General features: G+C 43.1%; 1 protein-coding gene across 1 annotated transcript in view; it reads left to right on the top strand.

The window, feature by feature from the left end:
• The window catches only part of ABCC2 (ATP binding cassette subfamily C member 2), a 48,746-nt gene that overhangs the window by 26,305 nt on the left and 6,840 nt on the right, over positions 1-15,601 (top strand). Inside the window, exons 15-29 of the mRNA XM_069753975.1 lie at positions 2,087-2,153; positions 2,995-3,121; positions 3,218-3,394; positions 3,922-4,089; positions 4,267-4,450; positions 5,257-5,383; positions 5,466-5,583; positions 6,001-6,220; positions 6,547-6,701; positions 7,238-7,393; positions 11,177-11,376; positions 11,460-11,586; positions 13,748-13,849; positions 14,784-14,927; positions 15,343-15,501. Coding sequence (XP_069610076.1) covers positions 2,087-2,153; positions 2,995-3,121; positions 3,218-3,394; positions 3,922-4,089; positions 4,267-4,450; positions 5,257-5,383; positions 5,466-5,583; positions 6,001-6,220; positions 6,547-6,701; positions 7,238-7,393; positions 11,177-11,376; positions 11,460-11,586; positions 13,748-13,849; positions 14,784-14,927; positions 15,343-15,501 — 2,231 coding nt within the window. The remainder of the gene's footprint in view (positions 1-2,086; positions 2,154-2,994; positions 3,122-3,217; positions 3,395-3,921; positions 4,090-4,266; positions 4,451-5,256; positions 5,384-5,465; positions 5,584-6,000; positions 6,221-6,546; positions 6,702-7,237; positions 7,394-11,176; positions 11,377-11,459; positions 11,587-13,747; positions 13,850-14,783; positions 14,928-15,342; positions 15,502-15,601) is intronic.

Genomic DNA, 15,601 nt, shown 5'->3' with positions numbered 1-15,601 from the left:
AATGACCCCAAACATACTTCCATAAGCACTCAGAAATGGACGGAAACAAAGCGCTGGGGAGTTCTGAAGTGGCAGCACTGAGTCCGGATCTAAGTCCCATTGAACACCTGTGTAGAGATCTTAAAATTGCTGTTGGGGAAGACGCCTACAAAGAGGGCTCCAAAATTCCAGAGAGGTGTAAGAAACTTGTCGATGGTTATCGGAAGCGACTGATTGCAGTTATTTATTCCAAAGGGTATGCAACCAAATATTAAGTTGATGTTGCAAACAGTTTTGGACATGACTGTATATTACCATGGGCTAAAGGATAATAACCACTACAGCCGCTCACATTCTTACTGGCAGATAACGGGGGCATTTTTCGTTTACTAGACATTTTAGAAATGAGGACCCTGTGAAGCTGCATTGGCTATTGAGTGCAGTGATTCAGTAAATTGTCACACACTGACCTAGAATAAATGGCGGGGTGGCCTTTACATGTTAGGCTACTTTCACACTAGCGTTTTCTGCAATCCGTCACAATGCGTCGTTTTGCAGAAAAAACGCATCCTGCAAAAGTGCTTGCAGGATGCGTTTTTTCCCCATAGACTTGTATTGACGACGCATTTGCGACGGATTGCCACACGTCGCATCCGTCAAGCGACGGATGCGTCGTGCTTCTGCGGACCATCGGGAGCAAAAACACGCTACATGTAACGTTTTTTGCTCCTGACGGACCGCTTTTTCCGACCGCACATGCGCGGCCGGAACTCCGCCCCCACCTCCCCGCACCTTACAATGGGGCAGCGGATGCGCCGGAGAAATGCATCCGCTGCCTCCATTGTGCAATGCGCTAAACGCTAGCATCGGAATCTCTCCACGATGCATTGCGACGGGGAGATTCCAACGCTAGTGTGAAAGAAGCCTTAGTAGTTTGATGCACAAAATACAGCAATATTGGGGGAGACCAAAGATGACAATGGACAGGTGCAAAAAGTGAGTGCCATGTAAGAAGCTACTCCCTTCCTGGCACAGTGTCACCGACTCCTATCCCTGTCTCTCTATCATTTTCTTTTAATTAAATATTTCTGTTCTTTTTTTCCATAATATTTCCCTCTCTTCATAAGGTCTCTGACTGAGCTCTGATGTTTTCTCTCCTACCCACTTTCCCAACAATATGGCCGGAGTATTTCCTGCTTGGGATTTTATAGTGGCTGAGAATCATTAGTCCTTTATGATAGGATATGCTATAGGGTGGGGTAACTGCAAGTATTATGAGGTCGCCTGCCGTGACGTGCCCGAGGTCATGTTTATAGAAAAACTGGAAAGACAAATAGCGCAATAGGATCTTATCTGGATTACAAAGAAAAGTGTAAATCGGGTTATATAAACTTGGAGATGGAAGATCCAAAATCCAATAGGAGACCAGATGCGGTATGGCTGCGGTTTGGTCAACGCATTTCGAGGTGATCATACCTCTTCAACGAGACAAACCGCAATGATCATATGAACGAATCTGAGCAGAATCATAAATAGGTTTGTGTAAGATTCAGTATAACTTGTATTTCATTCATTAAAATCCCTGGTGTTCCTATGCATGAGTCCAGTGGGCGGTCCTACTAGTGACTGGCAGCTATCTTGCTCGGGTGCTAACCCGAGTGTCTTCGGCATGCTCGAAAAAAAAAAAATGTTTGAGTCCCGGCGGCTGCATGTCTCATGGCTGTTCGACAGCCTCAACACATGCAGGGATTGCCCTGTTTGTTATGCAATCACCGCATGTGTTGTTGACTGTCGAACAGGTGTGAGACATGCAGCCGCACGAACTCGGAACATATTTTTCGAGCATGCCGAAGACACTCAGTTAGCACCCGAGCATGCTGAGATAACACCTTATCCGAGGAAATTCGCTCATCACTGAATAGGACCGCCCACTGGACTCATATACATCCAAACTCCAAGGATTGTAATTAATAAAATGCAATGTTTATTAAAAATTTTCCCCCAAAAAATGTATGTCAATTTGATCATCTCCTCGTGCCTGCAGATCAGGTACCATTTTGAACAATGCATAGGTTCACAGTCTGTGAGAAGTCTGTTATTATTGCAGATGCCGCCATCCGCTTTTCTGATGCCACTTTTACCTGGGAGCCCGGCACGTCTCCGGCAGTGAAGAAGTAAGGCATTATTCTATGCTAAGGCTATGTGCACACGTTGCGGATTTACTGCGGATCCGCAGCGCTTTTTTTACCGTGCAGAAACGCTGCAGATCCGCAAGTGATTTACAGTACAATGTAAATCAATGAAAAAAAAAATGCTGTGCTGATGGTGCGGAAAATTCCATGCGAAAACGCTGCAGATTAAAAGAAGCAGCATGTCACTTCTTTTGTGCGGATCTGCAGCGTTTTTGTACCCATTCCATTATAGAAAACCGCAGGGGTAAAAAACGCAAGAAATCCGCAGTAAATCCGCATAAAAAAACGCATCAAATCCGCACCTGCATTTTCTGCCAAGAGATGCAGAATCCGCACAAAAAATTCCAGAGGCAAATCCACAATGTGTGCACATAGCGTAAATGTGTACTGAAAGAGAAGTGAAATAATGGACGGCCCGTCTTGTTGCCACAATAGGATAATCGCAGCCCTCATTGCCTAATATTACTATGTGACTGTGTGGTTAGAAGCCAAGAACCTAAATATTCCAATAGAATCCAGCTGATTATCCAACGTTGTGCCCAGAAAGGTAATCTAATCTCATCTAGTGATTGCTCCATCAGAACTGGATTGGGGACCTGATTCTCGATATCCAATGTGTCCACGTGATCTTGTAGCTAAAAAGGCTGAAGTTTTGGGCTTCGGCCAAGAGTCCAAGCAAACGTTCCCTTATACAAGTCCACCACAAACTTTGGAAATGTTCTAGGTATCCCAGTAGATGTTCTTCTTCAGTAGATGAGGCTTAGAATGAGTAAGTTCCACATTGTCCTCCATGTGTCCACACCTCTGATGTCCTTTCTTATAGTGTCAATCTGGACATCAAGGAAGATCATCTGGTTGCAGTAGTAGGTGGGGTTGGATCTGGAAAATCTTCTCTTGTTTCTGCAATGCTTGGAGAAATGGACCATGTCAAAGGGAGCATCAACATAAAGGTATAATGAGAGCATTGCCCACTTTTCCTATGTTTTATACTGGTCGGAGTGATACGAACTGGGACATCTTGTTAGTAACGTAAACTTGCATTTCAGGGTTCTGTGGCTTATGTTCCTCAACAAGCCTGGATTCAGAATGCCACGCTGAAAGATAACATCTTGTTTGGGTCACCACTAGACGAGGCGAGATACCAACGGGTTCTAGAAGCCTGTGCCCTGCTTCCCGATTTGCAGATGTTACCTGGAGGAGATATGTCTGAGATAGGAGAAAAGGTAATTTTATACATCAGTAATAAACATATTTCTCTGCCAAGAACTAAGCTGCAGTGTTGTTTCGCATGCCCTATTCACACTTCTTTAGAAGCTGCTTTTAACTGCTGCTCAGCAAAGATCCATAAACAATCTGTGTGCAGGATTTTCCTTTGCCTAAATCTCTCTGCCCTCCAAACCTGTACTCAGACAGGGAAATTCCTGTACAAAGATTGTTTAATTATAGTTTAGTGATTTTTTTTTTTGGGCAGCAATTGAAAGCAGCTTATAAAGCTGCATAAACTGTGCATTAAAACAGCACTGAAGCTTAGCGCCAGGGGGAGGATGCAAAACAAGGTAATGAAGCATATTACAAAACTTAATAACTTTGCAATATTTGGAGGATAACTATATAATAAAAAAAAAAGTTTTGTTTTTCTTTCAAGGTGTTTTCCCATTTTATAAAGTATTGCTAGGATATGGGGGGCTGATCCTGGGACTCCCACCGGTCTTTATTTATTTATTTTTTTTATCCTTTTCTTGTCACATAGGGAATAAACTTGAGTGGAGGACAGAAGCAGCGTGTGAGCCTGGCTCGGGCAGTATACCAGAATACAGACATCTACATCCTCGATGACCCCCTTTCGGCTGTCGATGCTCATGTGGGGAAACACATATTTGAGAAGGTTGTTGGTCCTAAAGGTTTACTAAAAAACAAGGTAAATCACAGATTTGTAATATAAACCAATAGTCAAGTGTAAATATCAATCAGCCCTATAAAAAATGACAATTACATTGCCAGGCCATCATCATTACCAGACAGTATTGAAGACTGATGGAGTACAATTTTCTATAGGTGCATGGTTGTAAACTTCTCACCTCCCATCTTTTCACAGACCCGCGTCCTGGTCACTCACGGCGTAAGCTTTCTAAAGCACACGGATGAAATTGTGGTCATAGTGAACGGCGGCATTACTGAAACCGGCCCGTACAAAACGTTATTGGCCAACAACGGAGCTTTTGCAGAGTTCCTCAGGACATATGCCAAGCAGGACCATGCCAAGGACTCGGAGCCGACCGGTACATTTAATGTAGATTATTCATGTAGATAGAAAATGTTCTTTCATAGTCTTTCTGATTGTTTAGGAAAATATCAAAAGCTTGTGTATTAGCTTCATTACATTTTTGGCTTGGTATATGAGAAGACTCTACGAGATGCAGGTCCAATGACGGCCACCAAGTGAAGCTCCAGAGGCCTTCTACTATATTATTAGATAGGATTTGGATACTACCCTGAGCCTGGATTATATATATGTCAGGTTATTCTTATATATATGATAAGTTTATCATTTGAATTACATACATAATAATCGGAGGTTGAGACTTTGTCTCCATGAATACAATCAACACGTTGATATTTTCCGAGATTGAAAATGAATTGATAGATTCTCCACTATATGGACTGATTGACACTTGATCACTCGATCAGACCATAGACTGGAGCTCTGCGTGGATAGCAGGAGGCAGGCTCGGACTGGCCCTCAGAAGAACAGGTCAATTCCCCGGTAGGCCCTGGTAGGCAGGAGAAGACTTCCCAACTCTATAAAAAAAAGCAATAGTTGGCACAATTAACTTGATTTACTATGTACAGACAATGACTGCATCTCATCATTCATTTACTATTCTGTCCAATTTATTGTTATATAGAAGCAAAGGCAATTTGTCAATGAGAGTAAGGTAGTATTTGCATGTAGCAAGTCTCTGTCACTGGTGGACCCCTGGTGGGCCAGTCTGACACTGGCAGGAGATGTACACAAGAAGCGGTATGCGACTCCTACATTACCGCTTGCACAACTTATCTGGTTTTCCTATTGTCCACCATGCAGTGCTACTCAAGGCAGATGAGGAAGATGATGGCGAAGATCCCGTAGAACAAGCCGCAGAAGTAGCAGAAGACATTGTGACAACGACCCTTAAGAAAGAGAACAGTCTCCATAAGAAGAAGCTCGGCAGGTGAGGCTGATAGATAAAGGATACATTAATCTTTATGGCACTGATTATGGACCTGACCGTATACTTCTCGCCTGTCCTATAGCATGAATGGCACCTTAAGGAAGTCACTGAAGGACGTAGCGAAGGAGAAGGGCGAAGACCAGAAGGCAACTGCAAAAGGACAACAGCTTATAGAGAAAGAGACAATGGAGACCGGAAAGGTAGGACTACCAACGCACTGCAATCAGTCTCTTCAACAAGTCGCGCGGGGTTAATACATACTTAAATGTCACTTAAAAAAAAAAGGGGACATTCCGGGACTCCTGGAAGAGTCGGCAAATCCTACAATTTCAGGAGGTTTCTCATAGATGATGCCACCATGCTCCTTCCAGTGATGGAATCCCGGCATCCAAACACATATTTAGGGGATTAGTAACCTCCAGTTGGTGAATTATTTCTAGAAGGAATAACAGAGGAACGGTACAATGCAGATTTCTAAGAAATCATGGCCCAAAATTGGAATACATTTTCTAGTAATTACATCTGACGACGTCTCCGTTTTCTTCTCTGTATTCGTTTTGATAAATCTTCCACCTTTGGAGATTTTTCATTTTTTTTGTATATATTTTTTTTTGCAGGTGAAATTCTCTGTGTATATGAAGTACCTTCGTGCCATTGGATGGTGGTACTCTGTCACGATACTGCTCACCTTCATTTTACAAAACGCGGCCTTCGTCGGCCAGAACATGTGGATCAGTGAATGGACGTCGGACGCTGTGGAATATTATAATGTCACCTATCCGGTCTCGCAGAGAGACATGCGCGTCGGGGTGTTTGGGGCCTTGGGAGTGGCACAAGGTGAGAAGGAGCAATCGTTTTTCTAGATTAAGTCTAGACCCCACTATTTGTAGGGGTTGTTTCATAACGACCGGCCCTGACCATGTGCTGTACATGGACGCCATAGGCCCCGTCTAGTGTGCAAACATTTAATGGGGGGCTTAAGCTTTAGCAAACCTGAGCCAGTGTTGTCATTCATTATGGCTTTTATTCATCTGTATTGCCAATACGGAAAAATATCTGGTTGTCCGCTGATCCTCCATATCTGCAAGGGACTAGCCCCTATATTCCAGGATTGTGCCATAATACTTTTTGGGGTAGTAATGATTTGTATATGTATTTTTCAGGTATTTTCGTGTTCCTCAGTGCGTTTCTGGTTGCAGCAGGTACGATGCGTGCATCAAGGTTACTCCATTCACAACTGTTGCGAAACATCCTCCACGTACCTATGCAGTTTTTTGATACTACTCCAACTGGGCGCATCGTCAACAGGTTTGCCAAGGTCTGTAACATTCATTTTTATTAAAATAATTTGTTGCTTCTTGGAGATTAATGAGATCATGGATTTCAGATTGTTCAAACTGAAGACTGGTAGCATAATCACCAAGACCATAAAGACATAACATCTTGTAACAGCAGAACATCTTGCAGGGGCATGAGGGATTCCTCCTCTCCTGTTTCTATGTAGTACATGTTAAGAAACAGCATGGGGATCATTATACAGAAGTACTCAGCAGTGTATCTGAGAGTCCTGCTCTGGGATGAGATAAAAAAAATGTACTAGAAAGCAGCAGCAAAGAGGACGTAGTGCAGCGATGCTGAGCAGTGTAGCTATGAATACCTTTCTGTGGTGAGATAAAACACTGTCTAGAAAGCAGCAGCATGGTGGACATTATACAGCGGTGCTGAGCAGTGTAGCTGTGAATCCAGCTGAGACAGAGACTATTAAAGTCTTGTTGCAGAATGACGGGCAACTTTCACAAAACTGGTCGAAAAGAATGACATAATCTTATTGAAATTAATGTTCTTTGCTTCCAGGATATCTTCACCGTGGATGAAACCATCCCCATGTCGTTCCGTAGTTGGATTTCCTGCATTTTGGGGGTAATCAGCACCCTGTTTCTCATCTGCTGGGCTACGCCTATCTTTGCCGCCGTCATCGTACCATTAGTCATTTTATATTACTTTGTGCAGGTAAACATTGGGTTTTCTTTCCATCTTTCATAGTGTCTGACTTTTCATCGCTCCCTTTGGACATCCAGTATTTTACTACATTTGATTTAATCCATTTGCCAATGTTTATTTCCTGCTACATTTAATTTTTTTCGCTAATTTTATTCTATAGCATTCTGCCATCCCTATAGGGACTGGAACATCCTTTCTTGTACTTCCCAGCATGCATTGCTCTTACCTTTGTCCTATCGCTTGCCTGTGTTGAACTGAACGCCAGTCGCTATGTCATGCCTGTATGCAGTATGTTCTATAGCATTCTTCCATCACTATAGGGACTGGAACGTCCCTTCTTGTAATTCCCAGCATGCATTGCTCTTATCATTGTCCTATCGTTTGCCTGTGTTGAACTGAACGCCAGCCGCTATGTCATGCCTGTATGCAGTATGACAGACAGGAGAGCAAGAGCAGAGAGACTAAGACCCGCCCACACTTCCTGTAGAGAGGTAGACCCGCCCACACTTCCTGTAGAGCGGTAGACCCGCCCACACTTCCTGTAGAGCGATAGACCCGCCCACACTTCCTGTAGAGAGGTAGACCCGCCCACACTTCCTGTAGAGACAATGACCCGCTTCCTGTAGCGAGAGAAAGCCATCCCACACCACCATAGACATTGAATTAAAAGGTCCAGGGTTTAAAGAAAGTCACCTAAGAGCATTATTATTATTATTATTTATTGTTATAGCGCCATTTATTCCATGGCGCTTTACATGTGAGGAGGGGTATACATAATATAAACAAGTACAATAATCTTGAACAATACAAGTCACAACTGGTACAGGAGGAGAGAGGACCCTGCCCGCGAAGGCTCACAATCTACAAGGGATGGGTGAGGATACAGTAGGTGAGGGTAGAGCTGGTCATGCAGCGGTTTGGTCGATCGGTGGTTACTGCAGGTTGTAGGCTTGTCGGAAGAGGTGGGTCTTCAGGTTCTTTTTGAAGGTTTCGATGGTAGGCGAGAGTCTGATGTGTTGGGGTAGAGAGTTCCAGAGTAGGGGTGATACGCGAGAGAAATCTTGTATACGATTGTGGGAAGAGGAGATAAGAGGGGAGTAGAGAAGGAGATCTTGTGAGGATCGGAGGTTGCGGGTAGGTAAGTACCGGGAGACGAGGTCACAGATGTATGGAGGAGACAGGTTGTGGATGGCTTTGTACGTCATGGTTAGGGTTTTTTAGTGGAGTCTCTGGGCAATGGGGAGCCAGTGAAGGGATTGACAGAGGGGAGAGGCCGGGGAATAGCGGGGGGACAGGTGGATTAGTCGGGCAGCAGAGTTTAGAATAGATTGGAGGGGTGCCAGAGTGTTAGAGGGGAGGCCACAGAGCAGGAGGTTGCAGTAGTCAAGGCGAGAGATGATGAGGGCATGGACTAGGGTTTTTGCAGATTCATGGTTGAGGAATGAACGGATTCGTGAAATATTTTTGAGTTGAAGTCGGCAGGAAGTGGAAAGGGCTTGGATATGTGGTTTGAAGGAGAGATCAGCGTCAAGGATTACCCCGAGGCAGCGAGCTTGTGGGACTGGGGAGAGTGGGCAGCCATTTACTGTAATGGATAGGTTCGTTGGGGGGGTCGCGTGAGATGGGGGAAAGATGATGAATTCTGTTTTGTCCATGTTAAGTTTCAGAAATCTAGCGGAGAAGAAGGATGAAATAGTGGACAGACATGGAGGGATTCTGGTTAGTAGGGAGGTGATATCTGGTCCAGAGATGTAGATCTGTGTGTCGTCAGCATAGAGGTGATACTGAAAACCGTGAGATTCTATGAGCTGTCCCAGGCCAAATGTGTAAATGGAGAAGAGCAAGGGCCCTACAACTGAAACTTGTGGGACTCCGACAGATAGGGGGCGAGGTGAGGAGGTGGTGTGTGAGTGGGAGACGCTGAATGTCCGGTCTGTTAGGTATGATGAGATCCAGGATAGGGCCAAGTCTGTGATGCCAAGGGATGAGAGGGTCTGTAGTAATAGGGAATGGTCCACTGTGTCAAAGGCAGCCGACAGGTCGAGGACAGAGTAGTGTCGCTTGCTCTTGGCGGTTAAGAGGGCATAAAATGTTATAGCAATAACCATTATATACATTTGAATAATGTTTTATATTTTATAAAATTTCTTGCTCTTCGGTCACTGTCTTAAAACCTCAGGCAGCATCATTAAATTGTAAAATTACGGCTGAGTGTAGCCACCACTAGAGGGAGCTGAAGATCATACAGTACGTTGTTCATGCACTGAACATGCAATACGTCCAATAGTTTCCTTCAGAATTGAACGTTCCACTATTTTCTGTCAAGCAAGAGATTTGGAACTCTGTCTCCGGCAACTATGAAAATATATTTAGAAAATAATATGAACAGAATTTTGAACCTAAGAACAATATTGTGTTAAAGGGAAGGTGTCATTAGAAAATAACCCATTGTTTAAATCAGATTTTGTGTTAAATACATTTTTTTTTAATTTTGGTAATATTTTTTTGGCCAATGTAATAAAAATAAAAAATATACATTTTGCAGTTTTCACACTGACCACTGGGGCTTTTTTATACTTTGACTTCCAGCTATTTCAGGAAACACATGTACATTAGCAGCAATGAACAGACTCTGACTTTATTATCTGCACTGCAGCATCTAATGAAGGTGTGCAAGGGTCATTGTGGAGGGAGGAGGTGAGCTGAGACATCACCTATTGTGATTGGTGGATCCTGTGTTATCTGCTGTATATAGAGGTTTTATCAGTCATTGTACAGGAGGAGGAGGTGAGCTGTGACATCACCTAATGTGAATGGTGGATCCTGTGTTATCTACTGTATATAGAGGTGTTATCAGTCATTGTACAGGAGGAGGAGGTGAGCTGTGACATCACCTATTGTGATTGGTGGATCCTGTGTTATCTACTGTATATAGAGGTGTTATCAGTCATTGTACAGGAGGAGGTGAGCTGTGACCACCTATTGTGAATGATGGATCCTCTGTTATCTACTGTATATAGAGGTGTTATCAGTCATTGTACAGGAGGAGGAGGTGAGCTGTGACATCACCTATTGTGAATGGTGGATCCTGTGTTATCTACTGTATATAGAGGTGTTATCAGTCATTGTACAGGAGGAGGTGAGCTGCGACCACCTATTGTGAATGATGGATCCTGTGTTATCTACTGTGTATAGAGGTGTTATCAGTCATTGTACAGGAGAAGGAGGTGAGCTGTGACATCACCTATTGTGAATGGTGGATCGTGTGTTATCTACTGTGTATAGAGGTGTTATCAGCCATTGTACAGGAGGAGGAGGTGAGCTGTGACATCATGTATTGTGAATGGTGGATCCTGTGTTATCTACTGTATATAGAGGTGTTATCAGTCATTGTACAGGAGAAGGAGGTGAGCTGTGACATCACCTCTTGTAATTGGTGGATTCTGTGTTATCAGCTGTATATAGTGGTGTGTTATCAGTCATTGTAATCCTGTCTCCTGGCTCTGATGATAAGGAGTCTGCTGAAACCTCTTTCTGAAAGGACAAGAAACAGGAGTCTAAAAAAGCCCTAGTGGTCAGTGTGAAAAATGAAAGATCGCTATTTTTTTTTTAATAAAGATCATATGAAAAAAGTCACTATTAAAGAAAAAATACACTTAAGACAAAAACTTGATTTAAACAATCGGTGGTTTTTTGATGATATCTTCCCCCCCCCCCTCCCGCAATGACCATTATTCCCACGGATGTCTATTTATACTTGCAAGAAGCATGATATTGTCATTGTGTCTGTAGAGGTTTTACGTCACCACCTCTCGCCAGCTGAGACGTCTGGATTCAGTCACAAGGTCACCCATCTATTCTCACTTTGGGGAGACGGTTTCTGGCCTATCCGTCATCCGGGCGTATGGACATCAACAGAGGTTCCTCCAGCACAATGAGGACACCTTAGATATCAATCAGAAGACGGTTTACTCCTGGATCGTCTCCAACAGGTAAGACGCCCGTGACGCGTTTCAGTCCTGGTGATTCGTGATCAGGACGTCTCATCATTTCCCATCTGTGTCACTGTCTGCAGGTGGCTGGCCATCCGTCTTGAATTTGTGGGGAATTTGACAGTGTTTTTTGCAGCGCTCTTCGCTGTGTTGGCCCGGGGGACGGTGGACAGTGGGACGGTTGGACTTTCCATTTCCTCAGCACTCAATGTGAGTCGCCATGAAAGGACAGAACAATAAGATAAATGTGAAGTGTTACTATTTCTTATCCAATTCCTTCTCTAGTATTAAATGGGTTGTCCGCCACTAGGATAACTCCTTCTCGAGCTAAATGTTCGGCTCCAATGAAATAAAAAAGCTTATGCTCACCTCTCATAGAGGCGCCATTCCAGAGCTCTTGTATGGTTGCATGACACGGGGTGCCCGGTGCCCAATCAGCGCTGATTTCTGACTTACTCTTCATGTTCAATTCAACAGAAGGCGAATATATATATATATATATATATATATATATATATATATATTTTTTCATCTTTTACATTTTAAAAAGAAAAATTGGCTCATGCAAAAATTTGGGCACCCTGCATGGTTAGTACCTAGCGACACCCCCTTTGTAATTATCACAGCTTGTAGACACTTTTCCAGATAAGAGTCTTTCAATTCTTGAATAAGGGATGTTCATCCATTCTTCCTTGGAAAATTCTTCCATTTCTGTGAGATTCCTGGGTCGTCTTGCATCCTCTGCTATTTTGAGGGCTAGCCACAGATTTTCAATGATGTTCAGATTAGGGGACTGTGAGTGCCATTGTAAACCTTCAGATTGTGCCTTTTGAGGTCGTCTATTGTCCTTTTGTAGAAGCCATCCTCTTTTCATCTTCAGCTTTTTTTTTTACAGATGGTGTTATGTTTGCATCAATAATTTGTTGAGATTTCATTTAATCCATTCTTCCCTCTACCCATGAAAAAATTCCCAGTGCCATTGCCTGCAACACAACCCCAAAGCATGATTGAGCCACCTCCATGCTTAATGGTTGGCGAGATGTTCTTTTCCTGAGATTCTGTGCCCTTTTTCCTCCACACATACCTGTGATCATTGTCGCCAAAGAGTTCGATTTTAACCTCATTGGTTCACAGGACTTGTCTCCAAAATGCATCAGGCTTGTTTACATGTTCTTTTACATACTTCTGAGCCTGAATTTTATGATGAGGACACAGGAGAGGTTTTTTTTCTGATGACTCTTCCATGAAGGTCATATTTGTGCAGGTGTTTTTGAAAAGTAGAACAATATACCACAACTCCAGATGCTGCTAAAACTTTCTGAAAGTCTTTTTCATTCAAGCTGGGTTCCTGATTTGCCTCTCCTATCTCCAATCCTACGAGCAGCTCTCACTGAAATTTTGCTTGGTCTCCCAGACCTTATCTTGACCTCCACTGTTCCTGGTAACTGCCATTTCTTAATTACATTTCGAACCGAGGAAAGGGCAACTTGAAAACACTTTGCTATCTTCTTATAGCCTTCTCCTGCTTTGTGGGCCTCCACCATTTACATTTTCAGACTGCTAGGCAGCTGCTTAGTAGCAGCTGCTTAATAGAACCCATGGCTGCTGTTCTTTTTGGCACAAGGTTAGAGGAGGCTGGATTTTTATAAAGCTGGGAAATTTGCATCACTTGACCTTTTCGAATGATGATAGGGAACAAGCCATAACCCTAACAGGATAATTAAGGTGTGATACTTTGGTCAAAGTTATATGAGTACACAAATCTCCAAAATTTTGCATTAGCTCATTTTCCTGTCTGTGATTTTTAAAATGTAAACAATTAAAATATATGTATATACATTTTTTTTTTGCCTAAAATACAAAGGAAATGTGTCATCTTTAACTTTAGGCCTTTTACAGATAATTTTATCTTTATCTTGCTTAACTGTTCACAATACCAGTAATTCTGACCAGGGGTGCCCAAACTTTTACATGCCACTGTAAATATGGTCATATACCATAACATCACTCGCCCATTTCTAAAAATCAACTCTATATATAGGGCGGGTTTAACAAGATTCCTTCCATGTGTACGGCACAGCGATCGTTTCGCCTCACACGTGACGCTTCATCCGGGGTCCTTCCCACTCAACCACTAGGACATGACATCCTTGGAGGCCGCCTCTTCTATTTACCTACACATTGGAGCTGTTTTTCATGGTGACACATTCCCTTTAATTGAAAAGTAACATAACACTAGTATACAAAGCATTGCGGATGATGACGTGTCACGGTTTGGCGGTGGACCCTGGTAGGGAGCGTGCACCAGTGCGTAGGTACTTTATCTGCATATTATACCACTCGATATAAGGTTGTACATTTCTTTTGGCAGATCACACAGACACTGAACTGGTTAGTACGGATGACGTCGGAGCTGGAGACCAACATTGTAGCCGTTGAGCGTGTGGACGAGTACATTAAAACTGAGAATGAAGTGAGTAACACTGTATACCTGCGGTTAAAGTGGTTCTGTCACCAGATTTATGTGTACAAGCTCGATATATTATTAAATAGATATCTTAGACCTGATGAGCCAGGTGTACTTGCATAAAACATGCATGGGTGTATCAAGTTTTCCCACTTTTTCCTAATAGTATGAAAATTTTTTCCTTAACCTGCACTCACACAAAGATCTTATTTAATCTCTTAGAGCAGATGAGGCTGGTGTGCTTACTATGAAAAAATGACGTTGCAATTGCTGTATAATTCTGTTTGAAAGTTTTATGGCCTGATATTGTTATGAATATTCTATGCGTGTGGCTGGACTAAAATGCTCATAACATCAAGTGGGAAAACTTTAAAAATGGATTATGCAGCTATTCTACCATGGATGTTCTAAGTAGGTATACCAGCCTCATCTGGTCTATTTAATAATGTCTGCAGTTTGTATTGTGAAATCTGGTGTCAGATCTGCATTAAAGGGATAAGATGATGACTTCTAGTTGGTTGCGGTTCATCTGCTGTGACCCCACCGATCGGCAGAAGGCGGCACTTTTTCACTTTTTCCCTGTCTGAGTGGAGCAGAGATTTGCACGTTCTTCCACCAGACCATTATTCTTTATCGACCTGCTGGAGAACATTTAGCGTCCGTTCACCTTGGTGAAAAAACTCCTGGCACAGGCCTCACATTTATCCATAGATTCCCAATCACCGGACGTTGGGCTGATATATGTTGATAAACCCTTTTATACTGTATAGTATACTGTATAGAATAGCACGGCTTCACGCACGAGCGTCCGGGGAGGAACGTTTATATTTTACAAAGGGAGTCCATGCTATTTCACATGTGTAAGGTATTGATGTTGTAAAATGTTCACGTTGTGTGCCACTGGATACAGTCAGCCATCTTACCGGGGTTTACTTTATAGGCAGAGTGGGTGACTCAGCAGCGCCCCCCACAGGACTGGCCGGATAGAGGCATTGTGCAGTTTGTGGACTATAAGGCCCGTTATCGCGCCGAACTAGACCTGGTTCTACATGGGATTTCATGCACTGTTGACAGCATGGAGAAGGTAAGGTGTGCTAGATGGATGGATAGCGAGATAATAGATAGATATTAAATAGATGATAGATCGATAGAAAGATAAATCAGGAATTAAAGCATGATGAGACCTCATAGGTTCATAAACATATAAAAAATAATGGATTTTAGGCCAGATGTGATGAGCTTGAGGAAGGCTGATTGAGCTTGGTGTTGCCACGCTCTGTATGGGCTGGTAACGCTCGCTATTTTCTGGCAGCTGTCTCTGATTAGCCTGTAGATGGATGAATCGCTGCAGACAGAGGAGATAGATCCGTATATAGAGCAGCGATATTCCTCGCCCGGTGTCGGCTGTCTGGGTGTTGATGGAGACATTGATCAGCTCGTCTCCGCCACATCTGTGATGACATTTGTGACTTTCCTCCATTTGTGGATCTGTCCCTCAGGTTGGAATAGTTGGAAGGACGGGGGCCGGAAAATCTTCACTTACTAACTGTCTCTTCCGGATCATCGAGGCAGCAGAAGGAAAGATTGTCGTTGATGGCCTGGACATTTCCACCATCGGCCTCCACGATCTGCGCAACAAACTGACTATAATTCCTCAGGTAAATCACTGGACAAAAAAAAAATCTAATTTCAGAAAGCAGAAACTCAATGCAACCATTAAAGGGTTTCTCCACCTTGGAGAATCACTACTAATCCTGC

Source organism: Ranitomeya imitator, chromosome 2 (genome assembly GCF_032444005.1).
Source record: "Ranitomeya imitator isolate aRanImi1 chromosome 2, aRanImi1.pri, whole genome shotgun sequence".
NCBI classification, from domain to species: Eukaryota; Metazoa; Chordata; class Amphibia; order Anura; family Dendrobatidae; genus Ranitomeya; species Ranitomeya imitator.
The sequence above is the reverse complement of the archived record's forward strand: the minus strand, read 5'-3'. Positions and strand labels throughout refer to the sequence as shown.